The sequence below is a fragment of the Pipra filicauda genome, unplaced genomic scaffold, assembly GCF_003945595.2.
Source record: "Pipra filicauda isolate LSUMZ 115617 unplaced genomic scaffold, ASM394559v2 scaffold96_size2947999_pilon, whole genome shotgun sequence".
Classification (NCBI taxonomy): Eukaryota; Metazoa; Chordata; class Aves; order Passeriformes; family Pipridae; genus Pipra; species Pipra filicauda.
The window spans coordinates 2,835,636-2,856,481 of NW_024105164.1; the positions used below are offsets into that span (position 1 = coordinate 2,835,636).

At 44.6% G+C, this 20,846-nt stretch overlaps 1 protein-coding gene across 2 annotated transcripts in view; it reads left to right on the forward strand.

The window, feature by feature from the left end:
- ZSWIM8 (zinc finger SWIM-type containing 8) overlaps positions 1-18,520 on the forward strand; it is a 58,753-nt gene extending 40,233 nt beyond the window's left edge. The window contains exons 11-26 of one of the 2 annotated variants that reach the window (XM_027720009.2): positions 114-245; positions 1,082-1,261; positions 2,522-2,705; positions 3,268-3,366; positions 4,259-4,383; positions 5,645-5,876; positions 7,175-7,327; positions 8,397-8,619; positions 8,812-9,101; positions 9,844-10,067; positions 10,338-10,820; positions 11,403-11,571; positions 13,849-14,022; positions 15,458-15,577; positions 16,530-16,708; positions 17,491-18,520. In XM_027720009.2, the coding sequence (XP_027575810.1) occupies positions 114-245; positions 1,082-1,261; positions 2,522-2,705; positions 3,268-3,366; positions 4,259-4,383; positions 5,645-5,876; positions 7,175-7,327; positions 8,397-8,619; positions 8,812-9,101; positions 9,844-10,067; positions 10,338-10,820; positions 11,403-11,571; positions 13,849-14,022; positions 15,458-15,577; positions 16,530-16,708; positions 17,491-17,694 (3,171 nt within the window). In that variant the 3' untranslated portion in view covers positions 17,695-18,520. The remainder of the gene's footprint in view (positions 1-113; positions 246-1,081; positions 1,262-2,521; positions 2,706-3,267; positions 3,367-4,258; positions 4,384-5,644; positions 5,877-7,174; positions 7,328-8,396; positions 8,620-8,811; positions 9,102-9,843; positions 10,068-10,337; positions 10,821-11,402; positions 11,572-13,848; positions 14,023-15,457; positions 15,578-16,529; positions 16,709-17,490) is intronic. The other variant, XM_027720016.2, reaches the window with a different exon arrangement.
- The last annotated feature ends 2,326 nt before the right edge of the window (positions 18,521-20,846 follow it).

The following is a 20,846-nucleotide window of genomic DNA, read 5'->3' on the forward strand; positions in this document are numbered from 1 at the left end:
GCTGACGTTAATCAGGAATTGTGTTTGCAGTCTTTGTGACAAGTGGATCTGAGCAGGCTAACTGCAGGCTGGGGCAGTGTGGTTTGCATGTGACCATCTGTTCTTTCTTGCAGATCCTGTTTGCCTGTGCAGAGGCCCTGTATGCACATGGATACAGTAATGAAGCTTGCCGCTTAACTGTAGAGCTTGCCAGGGACCTACTGGCCAACCCTCCAGATCTCAAAGTGGAGCAGCCACCAACTAAGGTAGAGAGAGAGCTTGTCTAGTTTTGGAGCTAGAGAGAAAGTTAGAAGGAATGTGTGGGGTGGATACAACAGTATTCCCAGGCATTCCTCATTTGCTGTGATTTGGGGCCCTTCACTGATGCTTCCTCGGGATTGAACTCTAGATGTCATTACTGTGCCTTATTGCTCTCTGTGTGTTTGTGAATAAAAGGGAGAAAGAAAATAAGAGGCCTTCCAGTAGGAACTTGAAGTCTTCAGAAACTTGAGATTAGTTAAAAGCTGCTTCGCTTTTCCTTATGCTTCAGAGACAAGCTTAGTTTGTCTGTTAAAAGCTGCAGCTCTTTTAGGAATCTATTTTAAATCAATTGAACAAAACACTGTATTTAACATCAGCTTCAATTGATGTTTTGTTTAAGAGATATGTGCTACCGTGTGCTATGAGGTTATACAGCAGCCATAAAAAGTTATGTTAGTACTTCTGCTGTTTCAGGATAAGAGGGTTGGAGGGGAAAGAAATAAGCATAAATTTCTGGAAACTCACTTGTAGTGACACTAAGCAATGTTTGTTGTATGGAAGGGCTCCCTTGGAAGGGACAGGCATGCACAGCATCAGTACAATAGTGGACATGTCTTATCACGGACCAGCTCTTCTGCTGTGTTGTGCTGGAGTGATATAGGGAAAGTAATTATGTTCAACAATGACCACTGGAATTTGAGATTCCTCCTCAAAGGGAATAAAATTTAAATGTATTTTATTCTTTCTTCTCTCTGTTAGTTATTGCAAATAACAGGGGGACAAGCATAGAGCATTTAGAATGTTTAGGAAAGTGTCCTGTGAAAAATTCTTCCTCAAACAGGGCAAAAAGAACAAGGTATCAACCAGCAAGCAGACATGGATGGCAACAAACACCTTGTCTAAAGCTGCTTTCTTGCTGACTGTGTTGAGTGAGCGTCTGGAGTACCACAACCTGGCCTTCCAAATAGGAATGTTTGCTCTGGAGCTGCAGAGACCACCTGCTTCTACAAAGGCTCTGGAGGTATGAAATATCTCAGAAAGGCAGTATCCATAAACAGCATTGTTCTGCTGAAATGCATTTGCTCACATGGTTCACATTTCTCCTAAAGCTTGGTTATGCTTTTATATATTTTCTTAAAATTGATTGCAGTGAGACTAAATGAATTGGTTGCACATCCAATTAGCACATGTTGATCTGCCAGAAAAATGATTGGAAACATCACTTCATCTGTTGTTACCTTCATCGATAGGAAGCTTAGACCCTTGATTTCACGTGAAACTATAGGCCTGAAAATATTTAAATGAGTACAAAATCTTTTATGAATATATTATTCTGATTAGAACAGTTTACTTCTTATCTTAAATATGTTCCCAGTTTGCTTCACTTATCAGGGGAAACGAAAGCCATCTCTAAATACCCATATTTGTCCATATTTGTGTTAGTGACATGGTTTGAAACTTATTCCCTAGGGTGAATTGGTGCGATTGTTACATGTTTGAAAATTGTTGCTCTTGCTGATATCTCATGCAAGTGAGGATATGCACTGTGGAAGCATATTATTTTGGACACTCCTTGATGGCTATTAAGATTCCTGTTTAGAAAAATGAAGTGTCCAGTTAAGACCTTAGTGTGATTTACTAAGTCTGTGTGATTAACAGCCACCTTGCTTTTCACTGCAACGTTGTTCAGTCCCTCAAGGTGTGTATTGTTGCTAGATATCCACCAGCTACACTTGTTGCACTAATTATCTGTACTTCTTAAGATCTGATCAGAAAATTGTGAGGTTGACAGTCACTTGCTACCTAAAAGGAAACAATTACTTTCACATGCTAAGAATGGAGAGAATACAGGAACAAAGTAGTGAAATGTCTTCATCCTGATGGCATGTGTGCTGCCACCATGTGCCCCTTCTGCTGATCAGACTCTGTTGTCTCCAGTTGGTATATCACTTCACATAGCATCCTTTCTTCCACTGGCTTGTCCAGTCAGGCGCTTCTGCTGATATTCTTAGGAAAGCTGGTACCTTTTTCCTGTATACAGCTGATTGATAATTAGAGCAAAAAAGTTTGTGTATAAATATGAGGCAAGACTGTTATTAGATTTGAAAACCTGTTTTCACTGCAGAGAGAATGGTAAAGGTAGCTAGGCTGCTAAGAGTTGCTATAATTTAATAATCCAATAAAAACCGTTGCTGTACTTTATGTATAGGGAGAAATGGTCTACTGCCCACAGGGCCTATGCTGTTGACAGCTTCTTCTTTTTCCTTGTGGATACTACCAGGTGAAGCTGGCTTATCAGGAATCTGAGATTGCAGCCCTCTTGAAAAAGATTCCCTTGGGCACCAATGAGATGAACACTATTCGAGGAAGAGCTGAAGAACTGCGAGAAGGGACATTATGTGATTACCGTCCTGTCCTGCCTCTGATGTTGGCAAGCTTTATATTTGATGTCCTGTGCACTCCAGGTACTGACTGCCTTGGCCTCAGTGTGTCCAGGGCATATTCTGAGATGCTAGGTCTTGAGGAATTTTCAAAGAGAAAACTGTCTTTTGTATAAGAACAGCCTAATCGTTATTCTTTGCTTGTGCTTCCCTCCATGTTGCTTTAGAAGTACTTCGTTCCCCAGTGGAACTGTTTCTGCTTCTGCTTACATTTGAAAACAACTGGACACTTACCACATTTCAGCACTCTGAGTGTGTTTGTAAAATAGTTATAAATGACTGACTGTGCTGCTCTTATGCTGTTTGTAGTAAGAAGAAAGTAATACAAATCCTAGTATTTAAAAAAGAACACGACAACCTGGGATTAGAAGACTGACTTGACAATATACCTGCCTGGTTTGGAGCCTTCTTAGGTTGGAGAGAAATGGAAAAAAAAAACCCATAAGGTTCTGTGATCTTGAAATTGATACAAGGCTAGGAATAGGACCAGAGGAAGGTCTGCAAATTCAGAAAGCTCTCAGAAATGTCTTTTGCTTTGAGGTCTTAGGTTTGGAAGCTGAATACTAATTCTATTGTCTTCTTTCAGTGGTTTCTCCTACAGGCTCTAGACCCCCAAGCCGTAATTGGAATAATGAAATGCCTGGAGATGAAGAGCTTGGTTTTGAGGCAGCTGTTGCTGCTCTTGGTAAGAACCTTTTACAAGAAAACTCTATCTTCATCCATGTTCTTCATCCTGCACCATTTTGATGGTGAGAGTTAGTAGTTCATTCCAGTTTGGTGCAGAAATAAAAGTGTTTGCACAGTTTGCCAGAACCAGATGCAGAAGGATTCTACATGCCAGGGCTGAGGTGTCTTTGCAAGGCTGTGAAAAATGGAAGGGGAATATGGGATGAGAACTGAATGTTAAAGTAGTAACATGAATTTTAGCTTTCTGCTTGCTCTTTTTTCATGGAATGTGTATTGTCTGGATTTTAATGAAGAGGGACCGTTTTAGAAAACAAAAGGCAATCATTTCAAGAGGTTAGTCTTAGTGAAAGACTAACTAAGCAGAAGTGCTTTCAAACATTATCATATAATTCAGGATTGCAGCACGGTAGTGTATTCTTGCTTCACTTATCAGCTTCAACAACAAAGCAGTGATTATATATATATGTTATGATGACACCGCTGTATGCCTGTTCTGAAGCAGTATGTAAAAAGGAATACAATGGATTAAACAAGACCTGTTCTCTGTTGCCTCATCTTGGAAAGGAGGAAAATGAGTTATTTATGGTGTGGGAATGCTGGCTTGTAGCATCTGCAGAAACCAGAAAGGTTGCTTCAAGATGTGGTTAAGGCTTGCCTGGACTCTTCCTGTGGCATATTAGTATCCGGTTGTTCTGACAGTTGTAGCAGACGGCAGCTCCTGTTTATTCATGACCTATTTCTGAAGTTAACAGAAAAACAGGGGGGGAAAAGTGTTCTTTTGCCTGTAACAGTGAGGTGAATAAATTAGTCTGAGGTATAGATAGTGCTCAGGATGTAGTGTAGTCCCATGGGCTCACTTGTCTCTTCATCCCCTCTTTTCTGGCCTGCAGGTATGAAAACAACTGTCAGCGAAGCGGAACATCCTCTGTTGTGTGAAGGCACGCGAAGGGAGAAAGGGGATCTGGCCCTCGCCCTGATGATCACTTACAAGGATGATCAGTCTAAGCTGAAGAAAGTGAGTTTCCCTTTGAAAGGGGAGAGAGAGATGGAAAGCAGACTGTGTTTGGGTTTTAATGGATTTGGTGGTTTAGCCAGTGAGCATAAGTTGCTGTGTCACGTACTGATGTTTTACAGGCTATACTGTGGTGTTTATATTCTTTCACTGATGCAAAATCTGATTGTACAGTATGCATTACCCTGGAGAGGTACTCTTTCCATAGGTTTCTTAAGGTCCAGTCAGGAGATGTGTTGTCACTGCTTTTATTGCTTTTGTTTACCTGCTAAAACAAGTCCTTTCCCAAGGGTTTTCAGTGTGCAGTCTGCATGTGGTCTGGGGATTGCTTATGTTTTGCTGCAGGGATATTGGCTTGCAGAACAGTATGATCTAGCAAAGCCTCTGTTTCTTAACCTCTCACCTCTTTCATGCATTATTTCAATATACCTGTGTCTTAATTTCTCATCCAAAGGAGAGGGTAAAACTCTACTCTTCCACCCCAAAGGAGGAAAAAATATTGAAAACTGCTGATGCTTCAGAAATGGTTTTATTAATCTTTTATGTTCACAAATTCTTCTACATAGCACGAAGTATGTTATTAGTGTCTTTCTGTCTCCTAAAGGAGAACACTTCTGCTATACTCTTCTCTGGGGAATAACAGGGACACTGTGATATCAATCATCTGCAACTAAATGCTCTGTCAGATTTGTGGTATTCATTTCATGTGGAAAATGAAGAGTAGAAATGGACAAACCTGTAAAATGTGGTCACACATTGTTCCCCAATTACATAATAAATTAAGACAAGAAAATGTTACTGCAGGCCATAGAAGGCAATTTCTCTCCTGGCTTTGCCAGTTTATCTGTAGTGTATGACAGGATTTTCTGAATGGTAAGCACAGAATTTTTGTGATTTAAACAAGAGCATCTGATGACTGGCAGAACTAAATTTAGAGTGCTCCATTCCGTCCCTGATGTACCAGAATTACTTTGTTTTTGTGAGTTTTAGGTACTTTTCAAGTAAAGCCAGCTCTTGTTTCAAGAGAAAATGGAAATATTACTGAGTACGAATGAATCTTTGCTTCCTCATGTAATACAGATCCCATGGCTCTGAACTGTGCATTGCTGATCCTCGGTACAGGAAGATGATGCCTACCTTCTAGAGAATAAGCGTTTTTGTTCTTTCCCTCCAACAAATGGAATTTATTGTCCACCAGAAAGTTGATTTGGTACTTTTCCTCTTAGCCTTCTGCTGAGTGCCTTTGGTTTTTCCCTTGTTAAAGATTTTAGACAAACTCCTGGACAGAGAGAGTCAAACTCACAAACCACAGACGCTGAGTTCCTTCTACTCATCCAGCAAGCCTACAGTTGCAAATCAAAAATCTCCTTCCAAACATGCTGCCCAGTCCACTGCAGCTATCCAGCAGCTTCCAGGGACTTCTGTCACTCAGCAAGCTGCTGTAAGCACTGCAGTCCAGAGCAGTCCTGAGAACTTCGTGGAGAAGAGTGCACAGGGTAAGAAGTGCTTTGTAAGGGCTATGCTAAAACCTTTCTATTGTAGCGTAGTGAAGTAGTCAGAGTGATTATATTACCATCTGGCTTCTTGGTGGTTACTAGAATGTCACTCTGCCATTATCTGTTTGGCTCTATCCATTTCTATACACATTCTTGTTGCATAGAAATTCAAGCTAGTTTTCAGGTTGTCCTGTCTTGAGATAGTTGTATAACCAGTTAACATAATTCTACTGTGCCTCTGTCTTTTAGATTTGTATCACAGAAGTGCAGGATTTCAAAAAGTTACACGCTGAGTCAGGTGCCTTCATGCAAGATAGATAAGAAAGATTACTGAAGGTCATTAGAGATACATGTGTGCGGTTTAACCCCAGCCAGCTTGGTTTAACCAAGCACCATGAAGCTGTTTGCTTACTCACCCCTGGATAGGATGGAGGAGTGAACTGGAAGAATAAAAGTGAGAGAACTCATGGGTTGTATAGGCAAAGCAAAAACTGTGCACACAAATAAAGCAAAACAAGGAATTAATTGATTGCTTCCCATGAGCAGACATGTGTTCAGTCATCCCCAGCAAAGCAAGGTTCCATCACTCTTAATGGTTACTTGGGAAGACAAATGCTATAACTCCAAATTCCCCCCTTTTTTCTTCTTCCTCCAGCTTTATATGCTGAGCATGGCATCATATAATATGGAATATCCCTTTGGTCAGTCAAGGTCAGTTGTCACAGCTGTGTCATCTCCCAGCTTTTCTGCATCCCAAGTCCACTCACTGGTGGGGTGGTATGAGGAGCAGAAAAGGCCCAGACTTTGTGTAAGCTCAGCAATAACTAAAACATGCCTGAATTATCAACACTGCTTCCAGCACAAATTCAAAACACAGCTCAACACTAGCTGCTCTGAGGAGAATTAACTACTCTAGCCAGAACCAGCACAGTGTGGTTCGTTTCAAGCTGTGCTTCCACATTGGTGGCAGACATCACATACAGCAGCATTTGGTGGAATGTAAGTGCTCTATTAACTATTTCCAAAGAGATGGATACTAGCTGAGGATGACTGCAATAATAATAAAATTTTCCATAGTTGCAGCGTATTTTCCAAATCTTGAGTTAAATGTTCTGACCTGGTGTCAGATGATGTGCTTAATACTGAAAGAAAACTGAAATAATCCTGCTCATAAATACCATTTATTTTATGAAAATCCCACGTCTTTTGATATTTATGTCTTCTAGATGGCTATGACTGATTTTAGAGATACATGAACAAATTATAACATTTACCTTGTCACTGTCCTATTCATGCAGAAAGCTCTCAGAGGTCCCCCTGTGAGCCAGCTGCAGAGGCCACTGTTTTGAAACAAGAAGGAAAGGTCCCCAGTCGTCTGGCCCTTGGAAACCGAGGTGGATACAATGGGAGATGCTGGGGTTCACCTGTCAGGCAAAAGAAGAAACACACAGGTAGGAATGGACTAGCTCACACAGCATCTGGTGCTCTGCTAGGCAGTCTGCTGGGGTTTACCCCTTGTTCTTTCATTCACACAAGAAAGCCGGAGAGGGACTTTTTACAAGGGCACAAGTGTTATGACAAAGGGTAATGGCTTCAAACTGGAAGAAGAGAGATTTAAATCAGATATTAGGAAGAAATTCTTCACTGTGAGGCTCTGGAACAGGTTGCCTGGAGAAGTAGTGAATGCCCCATCCCAGGAGTGTTCAAGGCCAGGCTGGATGGGGCTTTGAGGGGGTCTAGTGGAAGGTGTCCCTGTCCAGAACAGGGAGATTTGCACTGGATGATGTTTGAGATCCCTTCCAAAACAAACCATTTTATGATTCTGTGATTCCACTTGTCAGCCTTTCCTGTACAACAAGAAGCAGTTGACTGTCTCTGAGGTGTTTGACATGGAAAAATAAGATTTGCTCCACAGATTTCCTGCCCCCTTCTATATGGCAAGTTACTATACCTTTCTCGCACCAGTTACGTTCTGTGTGATGGATTAGATACCTGGAGCTGATTGATTGCTGGACTCTGGGAGTGGAGTACTGTGCTCCTGAATCCAGAAAGAAATTCAAACAAATCCAGAAACAACAAATTCAAACCCTTCTCTTGCAAAGGGTGTAAGTTAGGGGCTGAGGATGTGAAGATTGCACAGCATATACCAGAAGGGTTTTCTTCATACTCATACAATCCGTGGAACTTGACTTTGTATGTGTATCTGCTTCTTGTTGTTACACTCTGCCACAAAGCTTGGCAGATGGAGTGAGGCGGTGTGATGGTGTGAAGGGGGAGTTAAAGATATATTGTTCTTAGACTCTTCTGAATTTTAATCCAAGAAGTACAAAATCACACTGATGTCTGTGGCCAAGCTGATTTAATTTAATCTCTTAATTTGCTGTGAATGCCTGGCAGCCATAAATTGTGTAAAAACACAACTGATCTTAGTTGGTTCTGCAGGTGATGTGGTTAGGGGTTTGCCTACCTGCATTCCATTTACCAACCCTGGTGACATTTGTGCTGGTTCTGGTGTTGTAGGCATGGCTAGTATTGACAGCAGTGCTCCTGAAACCACCTCTGACAGTTCTCCAACGCTCAGTCGGCGTCCCCTGCGTGGAGGATGGGCAACAACATCCTGGGGCAGAGGACAGGACAGCGACAGCATCAGCAGTTCTTCAAGTGATTCGCTGGGATCCTCCTCTTCCAGTGGCAGTAGGAGAGCCAGTGGGGGAGCCCGTGCAAAGACTGTGGAAGTTGGCAGGTAATGAATAATAGCAATGCACAGAGGCAACCTTGAGGCCTGATCTCAGGGAGCTAGCATGTGTGCATCAGGAAGTATTTTATTGGGAAAATTTGCTTTGTTTCCTCTGGACCCTAAAGACAGGAACTCTGCATTCCAGCTAGCAAACTTGGGATATTTGTTGTCTGAAAGATTCCTCTGTCTTTCTTCTAGGTATAAAGGGAGGCGTCTGGAGAGCCACGCTCCTCATGTCCCAAACCAGCCCTCAGAGGCAGCTGCTCACTTCTATTTTGAATTGGCCAAGACAGTCCTTATCAAAGCAGGTGGAAACAGCAGTACCTCTATCTTCACCCACCCTTCCTCCAGCGGTGGGCACCAGGGACCACACCGCAACCTTCACCTCTGCGCCTTTGAGATCGGGCTGTATGCACTAGGGCTGCACAACTTCGTGTCTCCCAACTGGCTCTCTCGAACTTACTCCTCCCATGTCTCTTGGATCACAGGTTACAGCAAAACTTTACTGGGAAGCTTACTTTCGGGCAGGAAGGGGGGCAGGGAGACAAGCCCTGAAACAAGGGCAGGGAGACAAGTCCTGAAAATGGTGATGCTGATGTGCTGTAGCAGCCACGTAAGCAGCTCACGCAGCTGGCTATAGGAGCTGAGCCCCAGTGATTTACACAGTGGTGCTTGCTTTGGCCTGGAAGGTTCTTGTGACCTCTTGCTTCGTGTTTGTACTGCAAAACGCCCACTTCTCACACAGGGACTGGTCTTCACCTTCAGGGGTATGCTGAAGAGACAGAACATGCTCTTTGGCTGTGTTCAGTGTTTCACTTTCCTCCTCCTTCTGTTTGCACCGAAACGTACTACCTATCCATATGGCTTCTAGGAGCCTGAAAGACACACCCTTGAAAATTCATGTTTTCCTGACGTGATGGAAATAGACCGACAGTCCAGACTGGTTTGTGGGTACTAAAATCAGCTATAGCAAGTTCCTTTCGCTATTTCAAATACATCTTAAACTTAACTTTGAAAACCGTATTCTCACTCACCACTTGTTTATTGAGGGCTCTTGTCTGTCATGTGTTTTGGGAGGAAGTGCCTAAATTTGACTTGAAGCCTAAGGGAAGCAGCTGGGCTCTGTTGCTGCTCCTGAGGGAAGTGAGGAGTGCACCTGCTGTTGAGGGAAAACTGACTGTAACTGTGCTGGGCATACAGTGGTGTGAGAGTCTTCTCTCTTCCTCTTAGGGCAGGCCATGGAGATTGGTAGTGCCGCCTTGAACATCTTGGTCGAGTGTTGGGATGGACATCTAACTCCCCCAGAAGTGGCATCACTGGCAGACAGAGCCTCACGGGCCAGAGACTCCAACATGGTGCGGGCGGCTGCTGAACTGGCGCTCAGCTGCCTACCTCATGCCCATGCCCTGAACCCAAATGAGATCCAGAGGGCTCTGGTGCAGTGTAAGGAACAGGTGAGCATCATGTGGCAGCTGGCTAGTGCAGCTGATTTCTAGCATCAAGGATGTGCTGCTGTTACTTGTGGGGTTGGCTCCTTACTACTGCACAGCCTTAATCCCAGTTCTTTGTGTTTCTTATGTTTCATGAATAACAGTGGTTATTCTGCTGCATTGCATCTGTTTGGTCATTTTAGAGTGCCTGATACTTTTCTCCTGTTGTAATTTTTCCTTCTTGTCTTTCTGATTTTACATTCTTAACTTCTACTTTTGTTTCACTGCTCCCAGGACAACCTGATGCTGGAAAAGGCCTGCATGGCAGTAGAAGAGGCAGCCAAAGGAGGTGGTGTGTACCCGGAAGTCCTGTTTGAAGTAGCTCATCAGTGGTACTGGCTTTACGAACAGACTGTTGGCGGGACCCCAGCCCAGAGAGAAGGTGCCACTGGCTGCAGTGCCAGCGGAGCACGGGCCACGTCTGAAGCAGCACGTGGATTGACGGACAACCGGGTGACCTCGGAGCCGACCACTGTGACAGTGGCAGCTGCAGTAACTGCGGCAGCAACAGTCATGCCAGTGATCTCTGTGGGGTCGACCATGTACCAGCAGCACACAGTGGCAGGGCCGGCAATGGCACATACACACACGCAGGGTCTCCACCCTTACACCACCCTTCAGACTCACATCCCCTGTAATCCCCAGTATATTGGACACACTATCCAGCATGTGCCACGCCCAGCTGTCTTCCCAGTCCCTGGCTCAGCATACCCACAGGTGAGTTTTGACTGTGCCCTGTTCATTTACTGTGACCTTATTGGCTGCTTCAGAGGGAGTAAGTCAGACTGGGAAGAGCATGGGGCTCAGACCTGCCATGACTTGAGATCTAGCTTCTGCTCTCACTTGCCATTTGGTGGTACTTACTTTGGCCTCCCAGCTCAGATATGCAGCCTTTTGTGGCTGCATTTAAAGTTTCAAGAGAATATAAAATATAATACATCAGTAGTTTTTAATTTCCATTGCTCTATAGTTTCTCAGAAGGCACTGGACAGAAACCTTGTTTTCTTGATAGCTTGCAGGTAAATGGAGACTACAGAGGGAAAACCAAATAAAGGTTATTTTAACCTTTGCCTATTTTTGAAGATCTTGGAGTGGTTTTCTGCAAACTGATTGCATTTTTAATGGGAGGAGGAGCAAGCAGATGTAATGCTCATGTGGTGCAAGGTTCTTCCTGTGCTTCCTTTCCCTTGTTAGACTGGACTTTCCATGCTCTGGGGTTTGCATGGGGACACCGTGTTTTTAACAATTTCTAGACTTTTAGGCAAAGTAGACATGACTGTTACTTACCTTCTGTTTTAGGGTGTCCATCCAGCATTCATAGGAGCGCAGTACCCTTATTCTGTAACAACACCATCGCTGGCAGCTACAGCAGTGTCCTTCCCTGGCGTGCCCGTCCCATCCATGACGCAGATTGCCGTGCATCCCTATCACAGTGAGACTGGACTGTCGCTGTCTTCCAATGTAGCGAGTAAGTGTTACAGCTCTGGGCTGTGTGTAGCACAGGTTTATTAACTGTCTTGGGGCTGTACCCCAGTTAAGTCCTGTTCCTCACTGATTGCAGGTGGAACGAGGGCTATTGCTCTGAAGAGTTCTGGCCAAATTCACCCTGTTCTAAAGATGTGCATGCTCAGGGGTACTGGGATTCATAAGGGGGCCCGATTCAGCTAGCAGAGATTTCTTTCTGTTTAGCTAAATTTCCAGTATAAGACTGTTTTGGCCTTTAGTCTAAAGCATGTTTGGAGCCCTCCTGGCCTTTCTAACTTCTAAGAGCCTAATTCCCCCTCTTCTTTGGGCAAGGTGAGCACAAGATGATCATGGGTAGGCTCTTGTGATTCCTTTGGGTCAGTGCAGGAAGCAGGGAGCAGGCAGACTTCCGCTACAGAAGCACTAATAAATGTCTTTTCCTGCCTGATGGATTGGAGGCAGCCAGTACCCAAAATGTGGAACTTGTGTAGAGAGGACAGATGTTTTGGCAGAGTCATGGCAATGGCAATGGGAATGATTGCTCTCGTGTTGTGTTAGGGCTTCAGTGGTGGTGAAGATCCATCAAGTAGTGTGTAGCACTGGAATAGCAGATGTTGACTGAATTGTGGACATACTGTCATTGCCATGGGGTTTTCCACGAGTTGGTCATGGCTAACCCAGTCTTTATCCCCTCACTGGAGAGGCTGTAATGTTTGCCTATTTGTACAGTGTTTTGCAACTCACCAGGTGCTGGAAGACTAGTATGTGGAAAAACACTGAAGAGCTGTGTTGGCTTCCTTCATATTCAGAGTATCAGGAGAATCTTTTCAGTTATTTTATCTTGTATTTTGATGCCAAAAAACCACCACAAAAGCAAACAGAGTAACCCTAAAGGCCTTAAGATCTAACAGCTGACAACCTTAGTTCTGAGCTGATTCTGTGACTCTTAATTGTTAGAAACCATTTCTGTACTCCTCCAAAGAGTTATGAACCTTCGAGAAAGTGCTAATTCATCCTAGAACACTTAAAATAATAAAAGGAAAAAATAACCCCACCCTTTTCAGTTGCCATTGTTTATGACTTGCATAAACTTCTGTTTTCAGTTCTTAGAATACTGTTTCACTGTTCCTGGAGTATGTAGTCATGTGGTGATACTTGAGCTCTGGCAATAGTTCATCTCATTCTTGTGGGTTACTCTCCCTGGCCAGGCTTCAAACGCAGCATGAATTTTGCCCCACTTTGTGGGTTGCTTGGCACTGTGTGTCTCCTTAGTCGAGGAGGTCAGATCTTTCCTGGGAGGCACATTGTTCTCAGGTATTCAAACATTCACTGGTAAAGGTGGAGGGGAAAAAAAAAAATGGAATTTGGAGCATTACTCAAGCTGGTGTAGCACCACAACGAAGCCATGAAGTAAGGGTAACAACGTGCACACATCTAATGGCATGTCTGCTCTGGAGTTCTCAAGCAAACCTTGCTTTTTGCTCTCTGTACCTTTCTTGAGAAGGGACAGTTAGATAAACTTGAGCCTGTTGTCAGAGTACAGCTTACTGGCTCAGTGTTAACTGCTGTCAGTACAAGTTCAGGTGGTACAATGCAATGGATTTGCACTTGAAACCTGTGATTTCCCTTGATTTTGCTCATACTAGCTAAGTGTCTGAAGGCGACAGCTTCTCGAGTCTCCTTGCTGTTATTACTGTTGATACATGCTGCCAGTATATGCAGTGGCTGTTCTTTCCAAGAATGGATTGGAGGTCAGCCTCCAGTAACACTTCCTGCATGGTACCTGAACGGAGTGACAGCTGTCTTACAGCAAAAGTGGAAGAACCTTGCATTGTTGGACTTGATCTTTGAGTGACTTAATACTGCTCCTGCTCAGTAATTTTCCTCAGCAGTTTCTCATCAGGTGTAGACATACATGTGCTCGTTTCCTGGGACAAGAAAGCAGAACCAAACATTTCATTTAATAATAGCAAAGACCTTTGAGCCAACACATGGGTTTACATGTAAAACAGAGATGTTGTGCATGTTTGTGAGATACTGCAGAAGAGGTGGACACGCACGTAACTGACTCCTTCAGGCCCAGCTTGCAATCAAAACAGAGATATTCCTGGCCCATGGTATTTCAGTTTTAAGTCTGTGGGTTTCGGTTGCTGTATTGTTCTGTTTAGGGGAACAGAACACTGCATTGGCAGGGGGCGGTCACATGAAGGAGATGATGTCCCACGTAAACTTTCTTTTAGGCTGGTGGCGGGTCCTAATGCTGCTGTTTTGCTCTCTTCAGTAGGCAGTGTCCATGCAGGATCAACGTTCCCAGCGATTCAGGGGGCTTCCTTGACACCTCTGTCCTCACAGCCCAACTCCCTTGTTACAGGGGGTTTTCCTGCCGAGGATGAGCAGCACAGTCAGCCTGTGAGCCCCCAGGGTCTGCACTACCTCCACTCCGCATACCGAGTTGGTAAGGATGGCCAAGTGGGTTTCTACAGCCTCCTCGAGAGGGGTTCAGGGCAGGGCTGCAGGTTTTCACTGTCATTTGGCAATTTGCTACTGTTGGGAGTGATGGCGTCTTAGGGTCACGGGAAAAGCAAGTTGATGTTCATATGTGGAGGCTAAAAATTAAGGTAAAGCGTTAGAAGATTGAACAATTGCTTTTCAGGACCATCAGAGCAGAAGAGAAAGCTGAGTGGGTTAGAGCTGGGAAGAGTCTTGCCTTTCAGCAGATGTACGTAAAGGAGTCTGGATAGGGCTCTGAGGATGTGACTGTGCAAGTTGTGACTATATGGAAAAATGGTATTTGGTTCCTGCTGCTCATGGATGGTGAAGGTACACCTCTAGTTTAAAACCAGATGAGTTTTCAGAGGCACAGAGGGGTGTGCCCTGTGCCTTTCCTGTTAGGTTGTTGAAGAGAGATGCAGAGGGAACTTACATTTTGTGAAGTGTGGGTGTGTAATTAGCATTCCTTTCCCAGTCATACTGGTTATGAGGAGATAGTCTGTGCCTGAACTGCCATTGTTACAAGGGTATCAGTCTTAGGGTTTGTGAGAGGAGCTTAGATTTCAGTAAGCTACTGTTGTAGTAGGTAGTAAACTACTTGTACATAGTTGTAGTCCAACCCAGTGGATGCCTGGGGAAGGAGAAGGGAGCCTCTAAGATGAGCAAAGCCAGCAAAGAAAGAAAAACAGCAAGAAAAGGGAAGGAAAGCTGTCCGAAGGTTGCTTGAGTTTTTTTGTTGAAAGCTAGAGCAGAAAGTACTTGTTAGCTAGAAAGGGGTGCAGTTGTCATTGAAAAGGTCACAGTGGTAAGTGGTAAGCCATGAAGGGCGTTTAATAGCCTGAATAACAGAGAGGCACAGGCACAGAAGAAGGTCTGGAAGATCAAGACACGGCACATGTTGGTATTTGAGAACTATTTAAGTGGAAGGATTTGCCTGAAGAGCTGTAATGGCGTAGGTGAAATGTTTGCGGATTGGCAGTACTGCAGCTCAGTGTTGGCCTGTTGTCTTTGCAGCAGAGCAGGTTGGTTTGGGTAGCTTCTCTGTTGCAAAATTTAGATCAAAAGCATTGCTTTCAGGACACCTCTTGTGGTGCAGCTTTTGGGGCTGTCTGCTTGACACTGTGGTAGGTGCTTGTGGAGTGTCTCATTGCAGCTCTAGTTAGGGGCGATGGCTGTGCAGGTTTCCCAGCCTGAAGCAGCAGATCCAGATGTTCTTGCGGATAGTTTCTGTGCTGGCAGGCTCCAAGAGGAGCCTTTTGTTTCTGTCTGGACTCTTTGCAGCAATGGAATTTTCTGTTGCTGAAGGGCAGGCCTTCAGATTGTGTTGCAGTGAGTCAAATGCTGGACTAAGTCTTACTGGGCAGAAGTGCTGCTTGACTGTGGCTGCCCCTTTCTCACAGGGATGCTGGCTCTGGAGATGCTTGGCCGAAGAGCTCACAACGACCATCCCAACAACTTCTCCCGCAGCCCACCCTACACAGAGGATGTAAAATGGCTCCTTGGGTTAGCTGCAAAGTTAGGTAAGGCTCGGAGCAGTACTTCAACAGAAATTCACTTGCTGGGATTTGGACCATGGTGGGAAAAAGCTCTCAAAGGAGTGAAACTTCAAAAATTGGGTGAGCCTGATGTCGATCCCATTCCTGAGAGTGTTTCAGAAGATCCCTACTGTTCTTTCATCCAGCCATTTGTCCAGTTTCTGGGTTCTGTGGGCATGCTGTTCAATTTTGAGGCACTGGATGAAGTACATGAGATTGGATAGGGTTCAGAGCGTGTCTCTCTTCCATTCTTTAACAGTAATTCTTTCTTTTCTCTTTCCACTATATTGTAGGTATTCCTTTTTCTTATGTACATTTATACCTTCTGTAAAGAACCTTTTATAGCAGTAGGTGCTCAAACCACCAATTGTTTAGGTTTTTTTGTTTTGTTTTGTTTTGTTTTTACTTCTATTTTGCTCTTGGATCTTTTTTGTCAGCTCATTTTTTTAGTTCTTTCATAAGCAGTAAGAACTGAAAAAACCAACCACCCTTACAAACAGCCTGTCTGGTGGCACAGCTTCTGCTGCTCCTGCTGGCAAAGCTCCACTGTAGGAAGCAGTGTCTACAGCCTCCTTAAGGCCTGAGTGCTGGGACATCTAGGTGCTTCCTGGATGGGCAGGCAGAAAACAATGGAGAAGGTGCAATGTCTCTCTAGTTACCTTGCCACATCAGTTTTCTTTCATATCCTCCTTAAAGACAGGTGAACTTTGAAATACCAGTGACTGAGGTGGTACCTGGTTTCTCCTCAGACCTGATGGATAAATCAGAATGTTCTCTTGTCCCTGTGAGTGTGCTAGCCTGTCTCCCCCAAGCCTGCTGGAGGATGCATTACACTGAGAAGAAGGTGCTCCAGATCCAGGTTCTCGCTGGGAAGTATGTGATTTCTTGTGTGTCTCTCATTCTAACACTGTTGTTCTGACTTCTCCTTCCTGTGCAGGTGTAAACTACGTGCATCAGTTTTGCGTTGGTGCAGCCAAGGGGGTGCTGAGCCCTTTCGTGCTCCAGGAGATCATCATGGAAGCTCTACAGAGGCTCAACCCTGCCCATGTGCACAACCACCTGCGCACCCCAGCCTTCCACCAGCTGGTGCAGAGGTGCCAACAGGCCTATTTGCAGGTAAACTGTGGCCTGTCTTCCTGCCTGTCAAAGCTGCCAGGCCATTACCTACCTTGCAGGTACTGCCTATGTGTGCATGTGCAGAGGAGAAGGGGCCTTGGGTACTGGTAGCTGAACTGGTCCATTGCCTGATGCATCCCTCTCCCTCAGCAGGGACTAGAATAGGTATCACTTGCCTGTATGGAGGCTGCCATACAGAGGAACTCATTGTACTGCTTCTTCCAAGGCTTCTTGCCTCCTGTGCTCTCCGTGAAGGCTGGGGTGGTTCTGTGTCTTCCTCACTCCAAATGCTACCCCTGCTTTTAAACTTTCTGAACTTTCTTTGCTATGTTTTCCACTCAGTGTAAGCCTTACTCCGTAAACCCACTTACTCCGTACGCCTTAGCAAAGCAGATGTCTCGTGAGCAGGCTGGGTCCCCTTGTGTAACCTGCAGAATGAGAAGTGTGAGGGTTAGATGCTGGTGGTGTGGAGCATTACCTGGCCCTTTAGCACTGTACTACGGCCCAGTTCAGTGCTCGTGAAGGGGAGAGCACCTGCTGATGCCTTGTGCTGCATTTTGGTGCTCTGAGGGAGCACTGGCCTTGGCTGTATTGGGGGGCGTAGGATACAGCACTGCTGGCTTTTGAGATAGTTCTCCTCTGCCAGAGCCACTGAGTCTCGGGACTCCTGGTGGGTAACAGGATCATGTGACATATTGCCCTGAGAGCTTGAGTCCTCTGAGTGTCACCAGCATGAGAGTGGTGAGCAAATACCTTAAGGCTCTTTCCCTGTTCCCATCCAGTACATCCATCATCGGGCGATCCATCTCACTCCAGCTGACTACGATGACTTTGTGAATGCCATCCGCAGCGCCAGAAGCGCCTTCTGCCTGACTCCTATGGGCATGATGCAGTTTAATGATATTATCCAGAACCTAAAGCGCAGCAAGCAGACGAAGGACCTGTGGCAAAGAGTCTCTCTGGAAATGACCACCTTCTCACCGTGACATCAGGCGGAGCTCCATGGACACACAACCCTTTGCCCAACATAGTTGTAGTTCCATTTACACCATCCTTCCTTCTGGTGTCTTTTTTTATTTTAGTTTTAACTTGTTGGAAACCACTGATCTGATGTATTTATACCATGACATTCCTCTCCAGCACTGTTGCGTGTTGGCGCTCTGCTTTGCTCGCTCTTCCTCCTCCTTTTCAGTGGGCTGCAGGCTTCAGAAGCATCAGGAAATGAGAAGGAAGTTGAGCTGGCTGCCCTGTGGTGTAGTCACTGCTTTTTTCCCTGAGCCCCAGGAGGCTGTCCTGCGAGCAGTTTGCAGTGTGATTGCGCACATGTTAGAGGGGTTGGGGATTCTGTCTTAAATATTTATTTTGGCATTTATAAATATGTAAACTTTTTTTTTTTGTATGGGCTTCTCTTACTCCACACACCATCTCCTGTTGGGAGTGGCTGGGACTGCTGTGCACAGTGAGTGCTTCCTCCATCCCTTTCAGCAACTCCTGCTGAGAGAAGCTGAGGCTGGAGTAGCAGGGCCAGGGCCACCTCGGCGGCTTTCTGCAGCAGCAGCTGAGGGCAGAGGCTGGAGCTTGGGCAGTCAGTCCATGACTGCGCTGAGCTGCCTGGAGACTGCCAGAAGTGCTTGGGCTCTTTCTCAGGAGTGTCCCTCACTGGGTACTGCTGGCTCATAGAATGTTTTGATCCTGGTTGTTACAAATTGTACAATCCTGTTTCTTTTGGCTGGGGTATTACTCTCCTGTAATCAGTTTCTTATCCCTCGTCTCTTCTCGTTTCCTGATTAAACACTCGTTTTCTTAGACTGACTCTCTCTTCTCTCTGCTATGATGTCGACAGTCTGATGGAGCTGGCCGGCTGTGTGCCAATGGGAGCTCTTGTGTGCCCTGGTAGATAGCTGCCTTGCCTTGGGGAACAGCAATCCAGCACAAAGCAGGAGGCCAGAGCTTTTACACAAGCTCTGAGCCGAAGGTTTCTTGCCTGGTAGTTTTCTGAGAACAACGTGCCTCTGCAGAGACTGAGGTATGTGTGGACTGGGTTGTTGATGACTGTCAAGAGAGTTGGTAGCAAGCCTGGGATGTTCTGCCTACAGTTCTGTCAGTCACTATGTTCCTTTTCTATTCTTGACACCATTAATGTGTGATAATGCAGAGCGGTGTATTTCCAAAGTATCAAGCAAAACAGCAGCTGCCCCTCCTTGATGTAATTGTTAAAGAAGGCGAGTGGGTTGCTCCCATGTGTTTAGAGGGATACTTGGTGGACTATGAAAGATATCCAATAGGGACAGCATTGCAGAAAATTAAATTTAGAAAGCTGAAGTGTACAAGCACATAAATTTCAGGGCTTTTACAACTGAAAGGCAGATAATCATGGATGTTAAGAAGCTAGTTTCTCAGCAGTAATATATTTTGCTTCTTACTTGGGTTTAGTCAATGACAATCGGAAGGATTTTGTTTCTGCAAGTTAGAATTATGTGCCTGTTTGTATTTAATATTTTCAATGATACTCTTAAAAAATAAACAAGGTAACCCCTAAGCACAGGGCAAAACAGATGAACCAGGCTCCTTTGGTTTGACTTTGTGTACTGCACAGGCCAGAGAGTATTACTGAGGTTCCTCTACTTCTGATTGTGCAACAGTAACTATTTATAAAGATCTCCTTACAGCCTCTTGTATTCCTCCATAAAGTGTCTAGCTACATGCTAATTATAAATGCAGATGTTCGTAATAATGTGTTAAGTTTTGTGGGTTTTAAAGTAAAGTCCATGTTGATTATGAGCTTCCTGTGATTGGGCAAAACTTCTGGATTTGACTGGAGAGCACAGCCTTATGTCTGGAAGGTTTGGGTTCCTAGAACACTTTCTGTGCTCTCTGGTTCTTGCATGTTCAGAACTGCAAAAGGAGCTCGAAAAAAGTGAGTTGTCTAATAAAGTCTAATCTTTTCCTTTCTACTGCTATAGGAGAAAATCTGTGGAAGAGAAGGGAGCATCTTTTAGAAGGCAGGACGCAGAAGGGAAATGAGCAAAAGAGCTGAACGTTAAGTATCAGGAGCAGAAGTGATTGCAGTAAGGATTTGGACTGAATAGGGAAATGAAATCAGAGCCTTATCTGTGAAATCTATTAGAAGACTACATTTAGACCCTGAGCAGGCAAGTTTTCAGACTACTGTAATTATAAAACACCAGGAGAATGAGAGCACTATCACCAGTATCTTAGTTTTGGGAAAATACAGTGGAACTGTTTACTCTGAGGTTAGAATGGACTTTGTCTGGAAGTGTACTTGCTTTCATTCTGTGTAGTTCTCATAAAGACCAAAAGAAATCACAATGCTCATTATCTCTCATTGTGCTCAAAACTTTCTCTCTTTGGTTATTTTACCCACTCTAGTCCTCATACAGATTGCACTGCTTCTATATGAGGGACCCTATCAGGCTTGTCTTCCAGCAGCTGCAGAGCCCAATCAGAGGAAGAGCCAGGGAATGTCACCTCAAGTTGACATTGGCTGAACAAGCAGCTCGGTGGTATGAGTCACGGGTTGGTCATTTCAGAAGTTTCCAATTTTGCCTCTGAAAAAATTCATCAGAGTGAGCAGACAGAGATGGGGACTGTGTGGAGGTGCTGCGCTCTCATTTAGGTCTTCCAGAAGACACTTTCAGTTCTGGATCTCTGCACCTGTTAATTTTTTATTCCTGAGCCATGTCCCACAGAAATATTTCTGAGCAAGGACAGGAGAAAGTGAGAAAGGAGATAATGATGCTTTTCCTTGCCATGTGGCTGGGAGGCTGTTATTTTTCCTTTGTAAGAAATGGGATGAGCCCTGGTGGCCTGTTTAAACAAAAATTATTACCCACTGCAGTTTTGTTAGTTTGGTCACTGTTCCAGGAGTGGGAAAAAACACAGGCTTAGAAATTCTGAAAAGATGTTTCAGTAGAAGACTTGTAAAAGAGGTTTCAGGCAACTCAAATTTCCTTTGCCTTTCAGTTAACCCATGTTTTTTCACTTTGATCTCTAGGATGTAAGTGATCTCTGTCTAGGACCTTGCCTTGCTAGCAACAGATGAAGTGGCTGCAGTCAAGGCCAGCTGCCACAGCAGCTGGATGCTTCCAGTGTAGAAATGATTTTACATGACTGAGAA